Source organism: Haplochromis burtoni, unplaced genomic scaffold (genome assembly GCF_018398535.1).
Source record: "Haplochromis burtoni strain Fernald_Lab_line unplaced genomic scaffold, NCSU_Asbu1 Contig_241, whole genome shotgun sequence".
Lineage (NCBI taxonomy): Eukaryota > Metazoa > Chordata > Actinopteri > Cichliformes > Cichlidae > Haplochromis > Haplochromis burtoni.
The window spans coordinates 379,191-394,342 of NW_024582602.1; the positions used below are offsets into that span (position 1 = coordinate 379,191).

At 42.8% G+C, this 15,152-nt stretch overlaps 1 protein-coding gene across 5 annotated transcripts; it reads right to left on the bottom strand.

Annotated features, from left to right (window-relative positions):
* Positions 1 to 4,075: 4,075 nt before the first annotated feature.
* Positions 4,076 to 14,372, bottom strand: caprin2 (caprin family member 2). 5 transcript variants are annotated; one of them, XM_005941972.3, is made up of 21 exons: positions 14,194 to 14,372; positions 13,437 to 13,683; positions 13,310 to 13,372; positions 13,138 to 13,224; positions 12,540 to 12,778; positions 12,201 to 12,283; positions 11,597 to 11,710; positions 10,919 to 10,956; positions 10,629 to 10,811; positions 10,168 to 10,209; positions 9,946 to 10,074; positions 9,747 to 9,831; positions 8,112 to 8,161; positions 7,913 to 8,020; positions 7,734 to 7,835; positions 7,509 to 7,649; positions 6,764 to 6,905; positions 6,515 to 6,688; positions 6,176 to 6,237; positions 5,388 to 5,439; positions 4,076 to 5,265 (listed from the first exon to the last, which is right to left on the bottom strand). In XM_005941972.3, exons 2-21 carry the CDS (start codon positions 13,668 to 13,670, stop codon positions 4,646 to 4,648), a joined length of 2,748 nt encoding a protein of 915 aa, XP_005942034.1. In that variant the 5' UTR covers positions 13,671 to 13,683; positions 14,194 to 14,372; the 3' UTR covers positions 4,076 to 4,645. The 5 variants fall into 5 exon arrangements, with proteins under 5 accessions (XP_005942034.1, XP_005942036.1, XP_005942033.1 ...); XM_005941974.3 differs by having other exon boundaries at positions 6,575 to 6,688; positions 13,437 to 13,686; XM_005941971.3 differs by having other exon boundaries at positions 13,437 to 13,686.
* Positions 14,373 to 15,152: the final 780 nt, after the last annotated feature.

Genomic DNA, 15,152 nt, shown 5'->3' on the forward strand with positions numbered 1-15,152 from the left:
GATTTTTAGGCCAAAGTGCAATAAACTCAGAGTTCTCAGAATTTAAAAGTAGCAAGTTATGGATGCCTGTAGTTAAACTAGTTGATTTGTGTCATCTGGATGTGTGTATCACCTCCATAGAAAAAAACATATTCAATTCAATTTTATTTATATAGCGCCAAATCACAACAAAAGTCGCCTCAAGGCGCTTCATAGATACAGAGAAAAACCCAACAATCATATGACCCCCTATGAGCAGCACTTTGGCGACAGTGGGAAGGAAAAACTCCCTTTTAACAGGAAGAAACCTCCAGCAGAACCAGGCTCAGGGAGGGGCGGGGCCATCTGCTGTGATTGGTTGGGGTGAGAGAAGGAAGACAGGATAAAGACATGCTGTGGAAGAGAGACAGAGGTTAATAACAGATATGATTCAATGCAGAGAGGTCTGTTAACACATAGTGAGTGAGAAAGGTGACTGGAAAGGAAAAACTCAATGCATCATGGGAATCCCCCGGCAGCCTACATCTATTGCAGCATAACTAAGGGAGGATTCAGGGTCACCTGGTCCAGCCCTAACTATATGCTTTAGCAAAAAGGAAAGTTTGAAGCCTGAATCTTGAAAGTAGAGATAGTGTCTGTCTCCTGAATCCAAACTGGAAGCTGGTTCCACAGAAGAGGGGCCTGAAAACTGAAGGCTCTGCCTCCCATTCTACTTTTAAATACTCTAGGAACAACAAGTAGGCCTGCAGAGCGAGAGCGAAGTGCTCTAATAGGGTGATATGGTACTACAAGGTCATTAAGATAAGATGGGGCCTGATTATTTAAGACCTTGTATGTGAGGAGCAGGATTTTGAATTCTGGATTTAACAGGAAGCCAAAACAGGAGAAATCTGCTCTCTCTTTCTAGTCCCTGTCAGGACTCTTGCTGCAGCATTTTGGATCTAGCTGAAGGCTTTTCAGCGAGTTTTTTGGACATCCTGATAATAATGAATTACAGTCGTCCAGCCTGGAAGTAATAAATGCATGAACTAGTTTTTCAGCGTCACTCTGAGACAGGATATTTCTAACTTTTAGAGATGTTGCACAAATGGAAGAAAGCAGTCTTACATATTTGTTTAATATGTGCGTTGAAGGACATGTCCTGGTCAAAAATGACTCCAAGGTTCCTCACAGTGTTACTGGAGGCCAAGGTAATGCCATCCAGAGTAAGAATCTGGTTAGATACCATATTTCTAAGCTTTTCAGGGCCGAGTACAATAACCTCAGTTTGATCTGAATTAAGAAGCAGAAAGTTAGCTGCACTGAGGTCTAGCAGGACAAGCACAGAGATGAGTCCACTGTCAGAGGCCATAAGAAGATCATTTGTAACCTTCACTAAAGCTGTTTCTGTGCTGTGCTAGCTCTGAAACCTGACTGAAACTCTTCAAATAAACCTCTGCAGATGATCTGTTAGCTGTTTGACAACTACTCTTTCAAGGATGTTTGATATAAAGGAAGGTTGGAGATTGGCCTATAATTAGCTAAGACTGCTGGGTCTAGAGATGCTTTTTGAGTAAAGGTTTAACTACAGCCAGCTTGAAGGCCTGTGGTACATAGCCGATCATTAGAGATAGGTTGATCATATTTAAGATCGAAGAATTAATTAATGGCAGGACTTCTTTGAGCAGTTTTGTAGGAATGGGGTCTAAAAGACACGTTGATGGTTTGGAGGAAGTAATTATTGAAGTTAACTCAGAAAGATCAATTGGAGAAAAAGAGTCTAACTTAACATCAATGGTACTAAGAGTAGCTGTAGATAATATTACATCTGTGGGATGATTACTGGTAATTTTTTCTCTAATGATAAAAATTTTATTTGTGAAGAAGTTCATGAAGTCATTACTAGTTAACGTTAAAGGGATGGTTGGCTCAACAGAGCTCTGACTGTTTTGTCAGCCTGGCTACAGGCTGAAGAGAAACCTGGGGTTGTTCTTATTTTCTTCAATCAGTGATGAATAGTAAGATGTTCTGGCTTTGCGGAGGGCTTTCTTATAAAGCAGCAAACTATTTCTCCAGGCTAAATGATGATCCTCTAAATTTGTGACACGCCATTTCCTCTCCAGATTACGAGTCATCTGCTTTAGGGCTACGTGTTTGAGAATTATACCACGGAGTCAGGTACTTCTGATTAGAGACCTTAGTTTTCACAGGAGCTACAGTATCCAGAGTCGTACGTAGTGAGGAGGTGAAATTATTAACAAGATAATCGACCTCTGTTGGGGTAGCGTTCAGATAGCTGCTCTGCTCTGTGTTGGTACAGGGCATTGGAGATGATAACAGTGGGTGGATTATATTCTTAAACTTAGTTACAGCACTTTCAGAAAGACATCTACTGTGATAAAGTCTACTCTCCACCGCTGTGTAATCAATTATTGTAAATGTAAATGTTATCAGGAAATGATCAGACAGGAGAGGGTTTTCAGGAAACACTGTTAAATGTTCAGTTTCTATGCCATATGTTAAAACAAGATCTAGAGTGTGATTAAAGTGGTGGGTGGGTTCTTTTACATTTTGAGAGAAGCCAATTGAGTCTAATAACAGATTAAATGCCATGTTGAGGCTGTCATTTTTAGCATCTACATGGATGTTAAAATCAGCCACAATAATTATTTTATCTGAGCTCAGAACTAAATTAGATATAAAGTCTGAGAAATCAGACAGAAACTCTGTGTAAGGCCCAGGTGGACGATAGATGATAACAAGTAAGACTGGTTTCTGAGTTTACAGCTGGGGTGGACGAGGCTAAGCATCAGGCTTTCAAATGAATTAAAAGTCTGTCTTGGTCTTTCATTAATTAATAGGCTGGTGTGAAAAATTGCTGCCACACCGCCCCCTCGGCCTGTGCTTCGAGATTTCTGGTAGTTAGAATGACTCGGGGGTGTTGATTCATTTAAACTAACATAATCATCCTGCTGCAACCAGGTTTCTGTAAGGCAGAGTAAATCGATTTGTTGATCAATTATTAAGTCATGTACTAACAGAGACTTGGAGGAGAGAGACCTAATATTTAATAATCCACATTTCACTGTTTTACTCTTTGGTTCAGATGTGGATACTGTATTGTGTCTCTAGCTTCACATGTCTGAGAACAGAATTACCAGAGTTTGACCCCCGGCGGGTGTGTCGCCGAGTGGGGAAAAACGGTTAGACACATGAACGGGTTGGTGGTGTACCTGGGGCTTCTGTTTAGGACTATGCTTCCTCCTCACCGTCACCCAGCCGCCCTCTTTCCCCAGCTGCTTGGGGTCTGCCGGGGAACAGCCAGCGGGGCCTACGCTATCTTCGGCTGCACCAGCTACAGGGGCCTGGCTAGCTACGGGTGAATGAAGGGTGCGAAGCCGAGTCTCCAATTCAGTAATCCTGGCCTCCAGAGCTGCAAATATGCTACATATTCTTTTCATTGTTTTGTGTAAGGGAAACTCTGATCATGTGAAAAGCATTGGTCCCAGCATAAAACTAAGTTAAATTCCATAACCAACTTTTTGTGTCATGGAGTTCCTGTCTGTCTACATCTCAGGATTTCTTTCTGCAGAGGGGGTACTTTTTGGCAAACTGTCCCCATTACCAAACCAATTATACTGGATGATGTTGCTGGCTGCACAATGTTGACTCCTCAGACTCATTCAAGTAAAATGCTAATTTAGCCGACTTGTTTGGGAAGTGTACTTCACATGGAGCTCTATATCACCACCTGTTTGAGAGGAAATCTTTGATAAGCAATGAAAATCAGTTCTGTGGATTCTGGAGCCGGACGCACAGGCTTATAAGCATCAAGGTTACAACCACTCACCAGTGGCTTTATGTTTAATGAGGCACTTAATACTCATGTGCAGAATGGTTCTTATAGAGCATTTTTGTATGTACTTGAGTAGGGCTTTTTGAAGTTTTGTGAAGACATTTCACCTCATCCAGGAGGCTTCTTCAGCTGTGAACTGATGCTTGATTTGCCAGAGATACGAATAACTGGCTCTTAAACAAACCTGCTTAAGTAATGTAACCAAAGAGTTTTTTGTTTTTTTTTTAAACTTAAATAATAAAAACACAAAAACCACTACACTTCACTGCTCATCTTTTATTTCAGCAAGAGACCTCTTTTATACCTTCACAGTAGACAGTGCTACAATTTTGCCTTTAGTGTTTGACACCACACCCACCACCAAGAACAATCCTTTCCTCAGTAAGAATGAATGGATAGGAGCACAGCATCAAGCAAAGTGCTGCAAATACAGTTTGTCAATTCACCTGATATGTTGAACTAAATGAATGACTTGAGGTTAACATCTGGTCAATGCAAACATTCATTGAACAAAAAGGCACAAAATGATTCCATTCTTGCAGGTGCCGCTTTACAGCAGACGGTGTAACTGTATCAGTCAAAGTGGGAGTTCATCGCAATGGTTTTTATTTGGTCTGCCTGGTTTGTCAATTGGTAACAGACCCCCATTTGAAAACAGGTAAGTTGTGTAAGTGGTCAAAGTGTATAATCTATACTCTCACCCATGTTGTGAACAAGTTATGCATTAGCATGCAGCCTGACCACTATACTCAAACGTCAGTGCAGTCACCATTCAATGCAAAGCAAACAGTCCACACACTGGAAGAAGAGTCCCATCAGGCTGACTGCTACTCAATCCTGGTACAGCAGAAACCCAGAGAAGGTGCTGTACTTCCAAGTGCTGCCATAGATGGCTCCACGATGCAACCTGAGCCACACCTGGTCTCCTTGGAAAAGCGGCAAAATGGCGTGGTTGCTGGCAGTTTCATGGTCTGGGGCTCCATCGTTGGCGTATGCCGACACCATCACCTCCTCGTTGCGCATGAGGTTAATGTAGAGTGGCACATTGATGGCAAGCTTCAGGATGTGGAAGATAAAGACATAGGTTCCATTCACAGGGCAGGTAAAGCGGCCAATGTGGGTATCGTACATCTCCCCTAGGTTGCTATGGAGCTGGTCAAATACAATCGGCTGGTCGAGATTTCCCGGAGCGAAGTTGGCAGTGCGAGAGGCAGTGAAGGCCACTCGCAGAGGCTGGGAGAGTGGGTAGAGCTGCATAGGCAGCAAGGCGGTGTGGTGGTGTCCATGTGGAGTGAGTGGGACCTCCACAGTGGAAACAGACAGGGAATCCCCATGACCCGAGTCCACAATTGTGAACGCTCCCTCCCTGTCTGGGCTGCTCACCTGAGAAGAATCACTCCAGGCTGCTGTGGAGTTGAGATGACACAGAATGCCATGTTGATTATTTTTAACTGCAGGAAGAAAACATCAAAATCCAAATTTGAGAATTTGGCTGTGGAAATATGTTGGTGGCACCAAACTTAAAATCAAAGATGGAAGTGGAAGCTGTAGCAGAAAAGACAATGGTTCCTACCACTGTTGTTATGTCTCCCTGCTCGCCTGTAGTTGTGCTGGTACCCTGAGTCCTGAGAAAAAGGCCACAGAAGCACAACAGTGACTTTTACACAGAAGGAAACAAGGACAGAAGATGAGCTTGGTATAAAATCTAAGTTTAAAAATAAAAATTCTGTAAGATGGAAAATTTTGCATCTTCATTGAAGTTGCAGAGTCATCTCTGTGGTCGTCTCTTTTCAGTTGATTTTCATGGAATGGGCCCTCTATACTTCCTGCTTTGAATCTAAATTGTGAGCAGCTGTCTGACACAAACTGGAATTTTATATTTTGTTAAAAAATGATTTTATATAAAAGTCAGGCATTGTTCAAAGCTTTTGGTGAGTGCTGATGATTACTTGTTATGGCAACCAACACAGTCAACATATCCCACAACTGTTTGCGATTGTGCAGCCTACTTTGTATAAGCAAATACACTTCTGCACACCGCTTCTGATGATCTACTTGATTATGAATTTTAAAGCTGCAAACTTCCTCAAAACAGATTGTGCTTACAGAAAAACTGCCCCCATAGAAACAAAACGTGTTCCCTTTCCACATGAACAGACTAGTATGAAAACTGCAGGACTTGAATAAGTTGTGCTTTTACTTAGTGAGCAGCTTCACTTCTGTAAATACATTGATTTTCTTGTCAAGTAGGTTTCCCATCCTTTGCTTGGGTCATTTAATGAAATGCCTTTTTGGTTTATGGCCGTACTTAATCCATATTTGTGCTGGGATTATAAAATGTTAAAAGATAGGTTGACTTACTCTAGCTGCATAGAGGAGGGGACCAGAGTCCCTGAGATGAGTTGGAGAGATGTAGGATCCTCCTGTAATCAGAAACTAGTTTAAGAAAACCTCAGTTTAAATTGTGCCAGTTCACAAAGATGCTTGATGAGAAGGTCATAACCCCACAATATTAAGGAAAACGTCACACAAAAAACACTTTGTGGTTGTAGGGAAGAAGAACTCCCTTTTAACAGGACGAGCCCTTCTGCACAGAGCCACAGCTTGGGGTGGGGTGAGGAAACGCACAACAACAAAAAACCACCACAAACAAACCAAAAACGAAACAAAAAAACAAAAACACAAAAACAAGACCAATACCTCGTTGCCACCCAGAGGAGCGAAAGGTTTGAGCCAGTGCCTTGCCACCACGTGCCATACCTCTCACAGAGCCTCTGGTGTAGTATGATTGGCTGGGTCGAGTCACACCACCCGACTGGCTTGGAGACTGAAAGATCTGTCCACCATGACCCACCGAGTAATCCGACTGGTACACTAGAGAAAATGCATCTCGATGACGACCGGTCTAGCAGTGAGGACACAAAGCCAAGAATGCAAAACTCAACACACCTGGCTGTGCCTCCTCCTCTGAGAGGGCAAACTCGGGTGGTGTCTGGGTGCTGGCAGTGGTGTATCTGGGCTCAGTGAAAACAGAATCTGGTTTATAGGTCACCTCCCCCGTCTGAGTTAAGGAGGTGCTCACTTTAAAGACCTACAGAAAGCAGAAAAAACACAACCAACAAAAACCTTGAGGAGCTTTTTTTTTTTGGAAGTCACAAAACAGACATTGAGAAAATGTAGGCTAATGAGCTTGTTTAGCATTCATACATCCATAAGCTGTATGGGTGTTTAATAGTTAGTACCACAAACTATTAAAATATTAGAATCTTACTTTCCAGAACTGAACCACAAAAATATTTTAGATGAGATGTCAATTTGAAATATGATGGTTCATGCACATGGTTCTCAAAAATTACCCATCTTAAGACTTCCACCAACTTTAAGCTTGTGAACACCCAGAGACTACAGCTGGAACAGCAACACATGTTCAGACACCCAGTAAAATGGAGATTTAATACCCACTAACAGCCTTTGACCTGACGCCACAAGATCTTTAATCAGAATCTCTTACCCTGAGCTGCACCATGTGTGAGAAGTCTCAGCTCTATTTCTCGCGTACAGTGAGATCTTATCTCACCTCATTTCTTTTTATATCAACACCGTCTGAATCGCATCTCAGAGAGGAGCTGCAGCCCTGCACTTTGACTTTAGCCACCAATGATCAAAGTCGGAATGACACTTTGATGAAACTTACTGACTGGATGTTCTGAAACTGTGCAGAGGTCAGAGATCGCCTGGTGGGCGGTGTAGAGAAAGTCTGTCCCTGAGGGGGGGTGGAAGTGCAGGATGTTACCCCATTACAGGGCGACTGCTTCCCTGAATCTGTTACTGGTGTCTGGGAAGGTTAAAAGAAACAAAATGAAGTATTCTGGCAACACTTCACAGAAGAAGTTCTCCGATGGTGGCTAAACTAATCTACCATAGGACAGCTCTTCTCCTCCAGATTGCTGGAGGCAGTCGACTCCCGGCGAAACAGTGGCGGTGAAGGAAAAATCTCTTTTTCAGCCAACTGGAGAGACTCCTAGATTGACAAGAAAGCTTAAGAGAGGCACACAGAATGCAGAGTATAACGTTATATTGAAACGAATGGCTCCTTACATGAGGTAGGGCCTTTGGGGAAAGTTCTATGTCACAGGTCTCCAGGCTCCGATTTCCATTGGTCAGACTGACTCTGCGCTCTGTAAGCCTGGTGGGCAGTGGAGTGGACTGAATATAGGAAAGGTGGATATATGTCACAACTAAAACAGTTCTCATTTTTAGTCACACCTGCTTTGTTAAAAGGAAAAGAGCTCCTTACATGCATCGCTTTGGGTAGGACATCAATTGGGCTTCTCAAACCTGCTTTAGCTGTTTAGGTGAGATGGAAAACAAAACAAAATATTAGGAAACTTATTCAAAAAAAATCTAAGCAATATTTCTTTTGTATGACTAAAAGACCGACAAACTGCTAAAACACAAATCACATTTGCATATACTGCTAGTACATTTATAGGCCACACCCAAGCCTGCAAGCGCTTTCCTGAATATTACGTTTAGAATAGATTTAAATGTCTTGTTTTTAGTGTATTTCACAGTTCTGTCTTAATCCTACATCTCCCTATAGCAGCTCAACCCCTTCATAGGAGCATTGCCACGCTAAATGATGAACACATTTTTATTGAGTACTCAAATGGCTTTTTAATCACATCACCAACTGAATCGGGGGAATTTGAGGTTCAGCATCGAGCCCTAGGATAGACGTGGAGACTCGATGAGCTGGGAAGTCAAACCACTGATCCAAGTAGAATGCAACCTGCTATACCCCCTGAGCCACAGCCAGCCACGCTGACAATCAGCTGTACACCTGGTAAGGTCCAGCACACTCGAAAAGCCTCCCATCAGTGATGTTTCCAACACCAGTCAAGTTCATCCATCTCAACCCTGACAAAACAGAATTCATGTAGTCATCCTTTAAACTCTCCCAGTGAGAGGGAGAGTTTAAAGGATGACTACATGTCCCCTCTCACCAGTGACACCAGATCATCAGCCACCAAGACTCTTCCCATCCAGGTTTGCTTCTTTCAATTTAGATTCAGTTTTATTTTTTAAATTTAAACTATATTGGATCTTTTGTACACAATCTAGATAAGGTTGGTGTAATTATACCAGACTAAGATGACTCCATCCTAACCACCATCTATGCAACATTCTGCCCTCTAAAAAAACAAAAACACAAAGTTCAGATCCATCAGGTGCAAAACCAACAGACCCAAGAACAGCTTCTACCCGTGGGCTGTGAGAACCATAAATGCAGAGTGAGCAGACCTCTCTCATACCATCACTTTGCCGCTGCTATTCATTCCAGTCCCTGTGCAATATTTCAGCAGATGTGCAACTTCCATCCCTATCCTTCGTGACCAAAGCCCCCACAATGCTTCCTGGAAGACAAACATTGTGTAGTGTTCTTATATTTTTTTACTTTTGTGGTCTTGCTACCTTATTTCGCTGTGCGAGCAACCCTACGATGACAATAAAAGTTCTAATTTTTCTCTCTAAGTACCTAGTCCTTCCAAATTGATCTTTATATTGCATCATGAGAACTATTAATCACTGCTGCATTAGCAAGCTTTACAATGATCCCAAACACACGGCCAATGCAGCAAAAACATACCTTTACCATTAAAGAGTACTTTGGTTGGATCGCTTAGTTTTCAGAGTTCAAAGCTGTGCTGGTCAATGCTTGTTGGTGGCACCTTCGCCTAGATAAGGACAAAAGGACCTCCTTCCATTGAACGCAAGCTCTGTTGACCTTTGATAAGCTTCTTTTAAAAAGGTAAGGCCCACCTGTGCAGTTTCTTTCATCTATGCCATTTTAATTGTTGCATTTTATATGATAAAGCACTTTGTGACACCTGAGAATAACAGACCTTGTTAATTTTTTTTCTCAATTTACCCAGAACGGAGGGAGATCCAGAAGGCTGTCTCTTCAGTCGGAGCTGGTCATTTGTAGGCGAGCTCTCACCATCGAGGAGAGAGTCCTGAACAGGACAGCATTAAAAACAAACAGAGCAATAAACCTTCAGTCACTGGCAAAGCTGAAAACAACAATAGTACCACCAGTTACACACAGAAATTTGCAAACCAAAGTCCACCTGCATAAAACTGAAGGAGCCATGGATCTTTGTCATGAGCTCCTCGAGCTGTTGTCTTCTCAGGATGGGATCTTTAGGTAAGGCAGATGCAGAACTGAAAACTTCCACAGGTATATCCATGCCAACTACCTGTCAGGAATTACAAGGGGCTCATTTGTACACCTAAAAATATTTACAGAGCATCAATGTGCGTGTCTGGTGAAGATCAGCTGTTCAACTCACCAACTTTGAATTTTGCTCCTGTTTGGCCTTCTTCTCTTTCCTCTGGGAAGAATAGGATTTGAATCACCTGAGCTTTTGAGCCAATACTGGCAGATCAGTTCTTGTAATTTAAGATCAACTGACTACTTTCAATAAGTGCGCTCACCCCAGAGAATTACAGTACATCTGCAGCCCCTCCTTATAATAGCGAGTCTGTGCTGTCCCCTCCCCCAAAGTCACTGGAATGTTACCTTTGCTAAACTACAGCATTAGCGTTTCGTTTTATTCGCATCTCTACCTACTGAGCTGCTGTTCACAGACAGCCTGTTCTTCACCATGAGAAGAGGAATGCATAAATCATGTTGTACTTCCGTTCGATTCATTCTGATACTAATATAATGAATAGTCGTCATCAAGTCACCCAGTTTTACTCGTCATTGCAGATGACAACTGAAGAGCAAAAATGTTTGACTATATTTTACCAGTTTGCAGTCTGCAGACTGCTCCCTTGTGGTGGATGGAATGACTTTAGGTATTAAAGTGGCAGCTCCTCTCCATGGTTTGAGGACTGCAGTTTGCGGTGATGAAGGTTCCCCTGGGAGCTCCATATCCCAGCAGTCAGGAGGGTCCTGCTCCTTCTCACTCACATATAGTCTATTGAAAAACTGGCATACAACAGAGCAGTGGGTTGGGAACTGTTTGTATATAGAGCATTGAAATGCAGTCGAAGGAAAGGGTGGGGGAGGGGACCCTAAATGAATATTGGGCTTACCTCCTTTGAAACTTCATTTGATTTTGACTTTAGTACGGCTGACAGGGCAAAGCAGAAAAAGAAATATGGAAGTCAACTTTTTCAGGGAAAATATGGCAGTTACAGAAATACATTTCATGTAGCGATGCCTTTTAAAGCTCAGCTTCAGCAGAAACAGGGCGGGAGTGGGATCACAACACCGTCAAAACTAACCTTGGAGCTGTGCAAGGGCCAGAGAACTGTTAAACAGGAGCCCGAGGTGGGACACCTGATGCCAATACAACTACACAAAAGGAATGTAGATGGCTGCAAGTCGCAGTCTAAACAAGCAAGAAATCAAAGCCAGGAGGGGCCGTAGTCTGAAATCTCTCACCTCCCCCTATACAGTCTTATATTGCAGATCGACTAACTCATTTTTCAACACATGAAGTTGTTCTTTGCCTGCTACAGGTTCTGGTTGGAGTAATACTTCTAGCTTACAGAACACAAGGACTGCCACGGGCATTTCCAAGACAGTACAGTTTGAGTCAAATCCTGGACAGGAAACTCAGGAAGCACCAAAACAATGTCAAGGACCACCAAAACTAACCTGGTCAACCCGCTGGTAGGAAAGTACAAAATAAAACACTGATCCTGTAACACATGCAGGGTTTTTCATGGCTGAAAAGTTGCTATTGAAATGTAATTATGGAATCTTACGAGTGTGGCTGGCTGAGCTCAGGACCACCTCTGGAGTCTTGCTTGGAGGAGGTGGAAGACAACTGAAGTACTCGCAATTCAACAGCCTGGTGAGCTCCTCTTTCAACTGTTTAACTGAAAAGGAAAAAGAAGGCAAGTAGTAGGGAAGCTATTCTTAGCAAGGTAAATCTATATGCACGAAAACCAAGCGGCTAAAACCAGAATGGAAAAAATGTTACAGTCAGTAAGTGTACGGTGTTATGGTCAAAGTAGTTCATTTTTACACACACACACACACACACACACACACACACACGAGCCCTACAACTCTTGGTCAAAACTGTCTTCAAACTATATCGAGATCCTTTCTTGGAGTGAAGTAAGTCTCACTGAATGAAGAATATCCATGTATACCCTGAAAGGCTGAAATAAAAGCTGTGGATTAGAGAAAAACGGAAACAAAAACCTCCAAACACCTTCAAGAGGCTGAGGTGGAGGTTTATGAATATTTTGCTGTGTTTTCTTTGAGTTGTAGACATTGCCTTTTGCAGCTGGTTGTAGGGCTTTGTGTCTAATATGTTAGAATTACAGGAGCTCTAGAGATCTTTCCGGTTTTTGCACTCACACGAGGATCCAGCCACCGGCTTGTCTTTTCCCTCCAACAGGTCCATGTAGGCCAGAGCCGCCTGCTCCATTTGCTCTTGTAAACTACAGCGAACAGAAAAGAGATGTCAGTAGCTATATCCTGAAATTCAAGCCACCCTGTGCCTGACATCTACAAAAATTCTATGTCAACACTCAACTTCCACTCAAGGGCAGAAAACTTGGCTCAGAATTTGTGGCCTCCTGAAAATATTGTGACATGACCAATGAGAAGTGAAAGACTCGGGTCAGAAGTTTCAGTCATTTAAGTTGCTACGTCACCTTCAAAGGAGGAAGTTCACCATCTTACGGTCACTCTCACCTCAGTCTGTTATCCCTCTTGACTCCAAGCAAGGTGGTGAGCTGGCTCAGACTATGTAGCTGCTGGCCTGGAACGCATGGTGCCTGATTCAGGCCGGCCAAAAGGTCTCTCCTGACATGCTCCTTCTGCAGGCTAGCAAGGAGGTGCTGGACCTGGAGTACAGTGGCCAGACGTCGCCTCTCTTCCTCCACTATAGCTACTTGCTCCTTCTTCATGGCTTTCCTCTGGGCCTTAATCAGCTGCAGGGGAGGATTAAAGGAGTTTTCAAATCCTATAGCTAGTTGTGAGACTTCTGACTATACAGCAGTTTAATTTATATAATGCATGTGAAGACATGAACGTGCATTTATTTACAAAGTACAGTTCAAATGCAGTTTTAGACCAGATCGACATCAAAACAAAAGGAGGACAAAAACAAAAGAAAGAGCAGAGGTTACATTTCTAACTGGGTGGGCAGCCTACAGCCCACCAATATCATCAGATTACCAGGTGTAATTTTGGATATGCTTATCTAATGCACCGGAGCCAAGCAACCTAATACCCAGGGCATAATAACGCCTCGCCAGGATATAAAGACAAAGTGACCAGACACATTTACATTCTGAGTCAAGCCATCCAAGGTTTTGTGGAGCTCTCGTGCAAAGTCCAAGTTGTGCAGCACCTCCTCATACTTTTCCACAGCCGCCTAAAATGGAAATGGAAAGCTCAAATCACCAGTGCAGGTTCTAGAGACAGAGCTCATTTAAGAAATCACTACTAGCTGGACTCACCATTTGATCTTTGTTTAGAACCTCACCCTGCTTCAGTCTCTTCCTGTAGCCGAGCAGTTTCAGCTGCGGGGACAACACGCGTCACAAACAGCAGGCGCCCACTTTCACAGCACTGTCAGGAACTTACCTTCTTTTTCTCTAGGTTGCGAATTTTGTGTTTGAGACAGATGAGGCCATCTTCTATGTAGGTTTCATAGCCGTAGTAAGCAGTGGAGCTTTCCATGTTGAGCTGCAGCGTGTTCAACCCAGCAGGTGAGCCCATCTTCAGGATACCATCAGTGACCGAGTCCTCTTCTCTTCCTTTTGACTTCTCAGGTGGAAAGGTGATATCCAGGGTAGGTGAAGGAGATAGCTGCACCATAGTGAGCTCCACACTGCTATGAAAAAAAACATCAAAGCTGGAGAGGAAAGATCCTGTTGTTGCTTGCAGTGTTTCAGTAGAAACAGTGGCTGGGTGGACAGAAGAGTTTGGGCAGCCGCCAACCCCGTGACAAAGCATTTATCCCGGCCACTGAGCAGCCGGCTGTCCCTGGATGAATCATGAAAGGAGCAGAAGCAGAAAGCGCAACAACGCGAACAACGTGCGCAAAAAGATGGTTTTTGTACATTTTCATTTGAACTAAACAGCCTTGTTTAAAACATCCACGCGGTTCATTTTAGCCTCACTTGTTCTGCTGACCTGTCAGGGATTAACATCAGCAGAATGGGCTTCATTAAACAACATACGAGGAATTACAGCGTTTGGCTCAAGGTTCCTCAGGCTGCAGTCAAATCCCGATTAAAAATCCACGCAAACTTTCCTGCAGATATCGCGTCAAAAGCGCAGACACTTAGCGGATCAGAACTTTGCCTTCATATTGTCGTCATTTCAAACAAACACCCACCTGGTAGCTTGTAAAAATTCCCACAGGAAGTGCCGCCGGACAGCTGCAAGCTCCGAACCAATCCCCCTCTTTTCTAACCGCGATGTTCAGCTGGCAGAGGCCACGCTGGTGTCGGCTCACACCTTTATATACTCTGCCGCTTTACACATGCCCTGCTGGGGCCGAAAGAAATCAGCCACCCCACATCCGGTTCTAGTACCTGTCGGTGACCAGACCGGATTCTCTCTGAAACATCATTACATCACTTTATAACAATATTTCACAAGTGATTTGATGGATGGAAGCATTTTGTGTGTTTTGTTGTTGGTATAAATAATTCAACTGAATCATGAAACGAGTTTACACGCTGTTCGTTCATGACATAGTTCTGTTTAAACCACAGACTGTATTTAAAAGATAGAAGTAGTCATCTCTGCATTTAGAAACATCACCTTTACCTTTTCACTCAGGTTATTTGATTTATCTCTTTATTCATTTATGAGCAAAACGTGACCGTATTCGTACAAGAGTGTGGGAGTGCAAGGTTATTAGTTATTAGTTAGCTGTCTCCAAAAACTATTTTTGTCACACAAAAATAGTTTGTGACAAAAAGCTATTTTTGTCCCACATAGAAACATGCATCATGGCAACTTTTGGAACCAGCCTCAAGTGACCACTGGAAGAACTGCAGTTTTTGGAACTTTCAACACATCTTTCTGCTCTGGAGGTTCGTGCTGCGTCTCTCTCTAACATACATTTACAAAGCTGCACAAAAGTCTGTCATGACTCTTGTTTATTCAGCTCCTCATATTTTTGTGTTGCTTTGCTTCCATATTCAGAACTTCTTCAACATGCTGAAATTTATTTATTAAACAAATTAATTATTGAATTACGTGATAAATATATTATATTATTATTATATTATTAATACTAATATTTATTTTCTTTCACTTCTAATGTACAATGTTATTCATTTACGT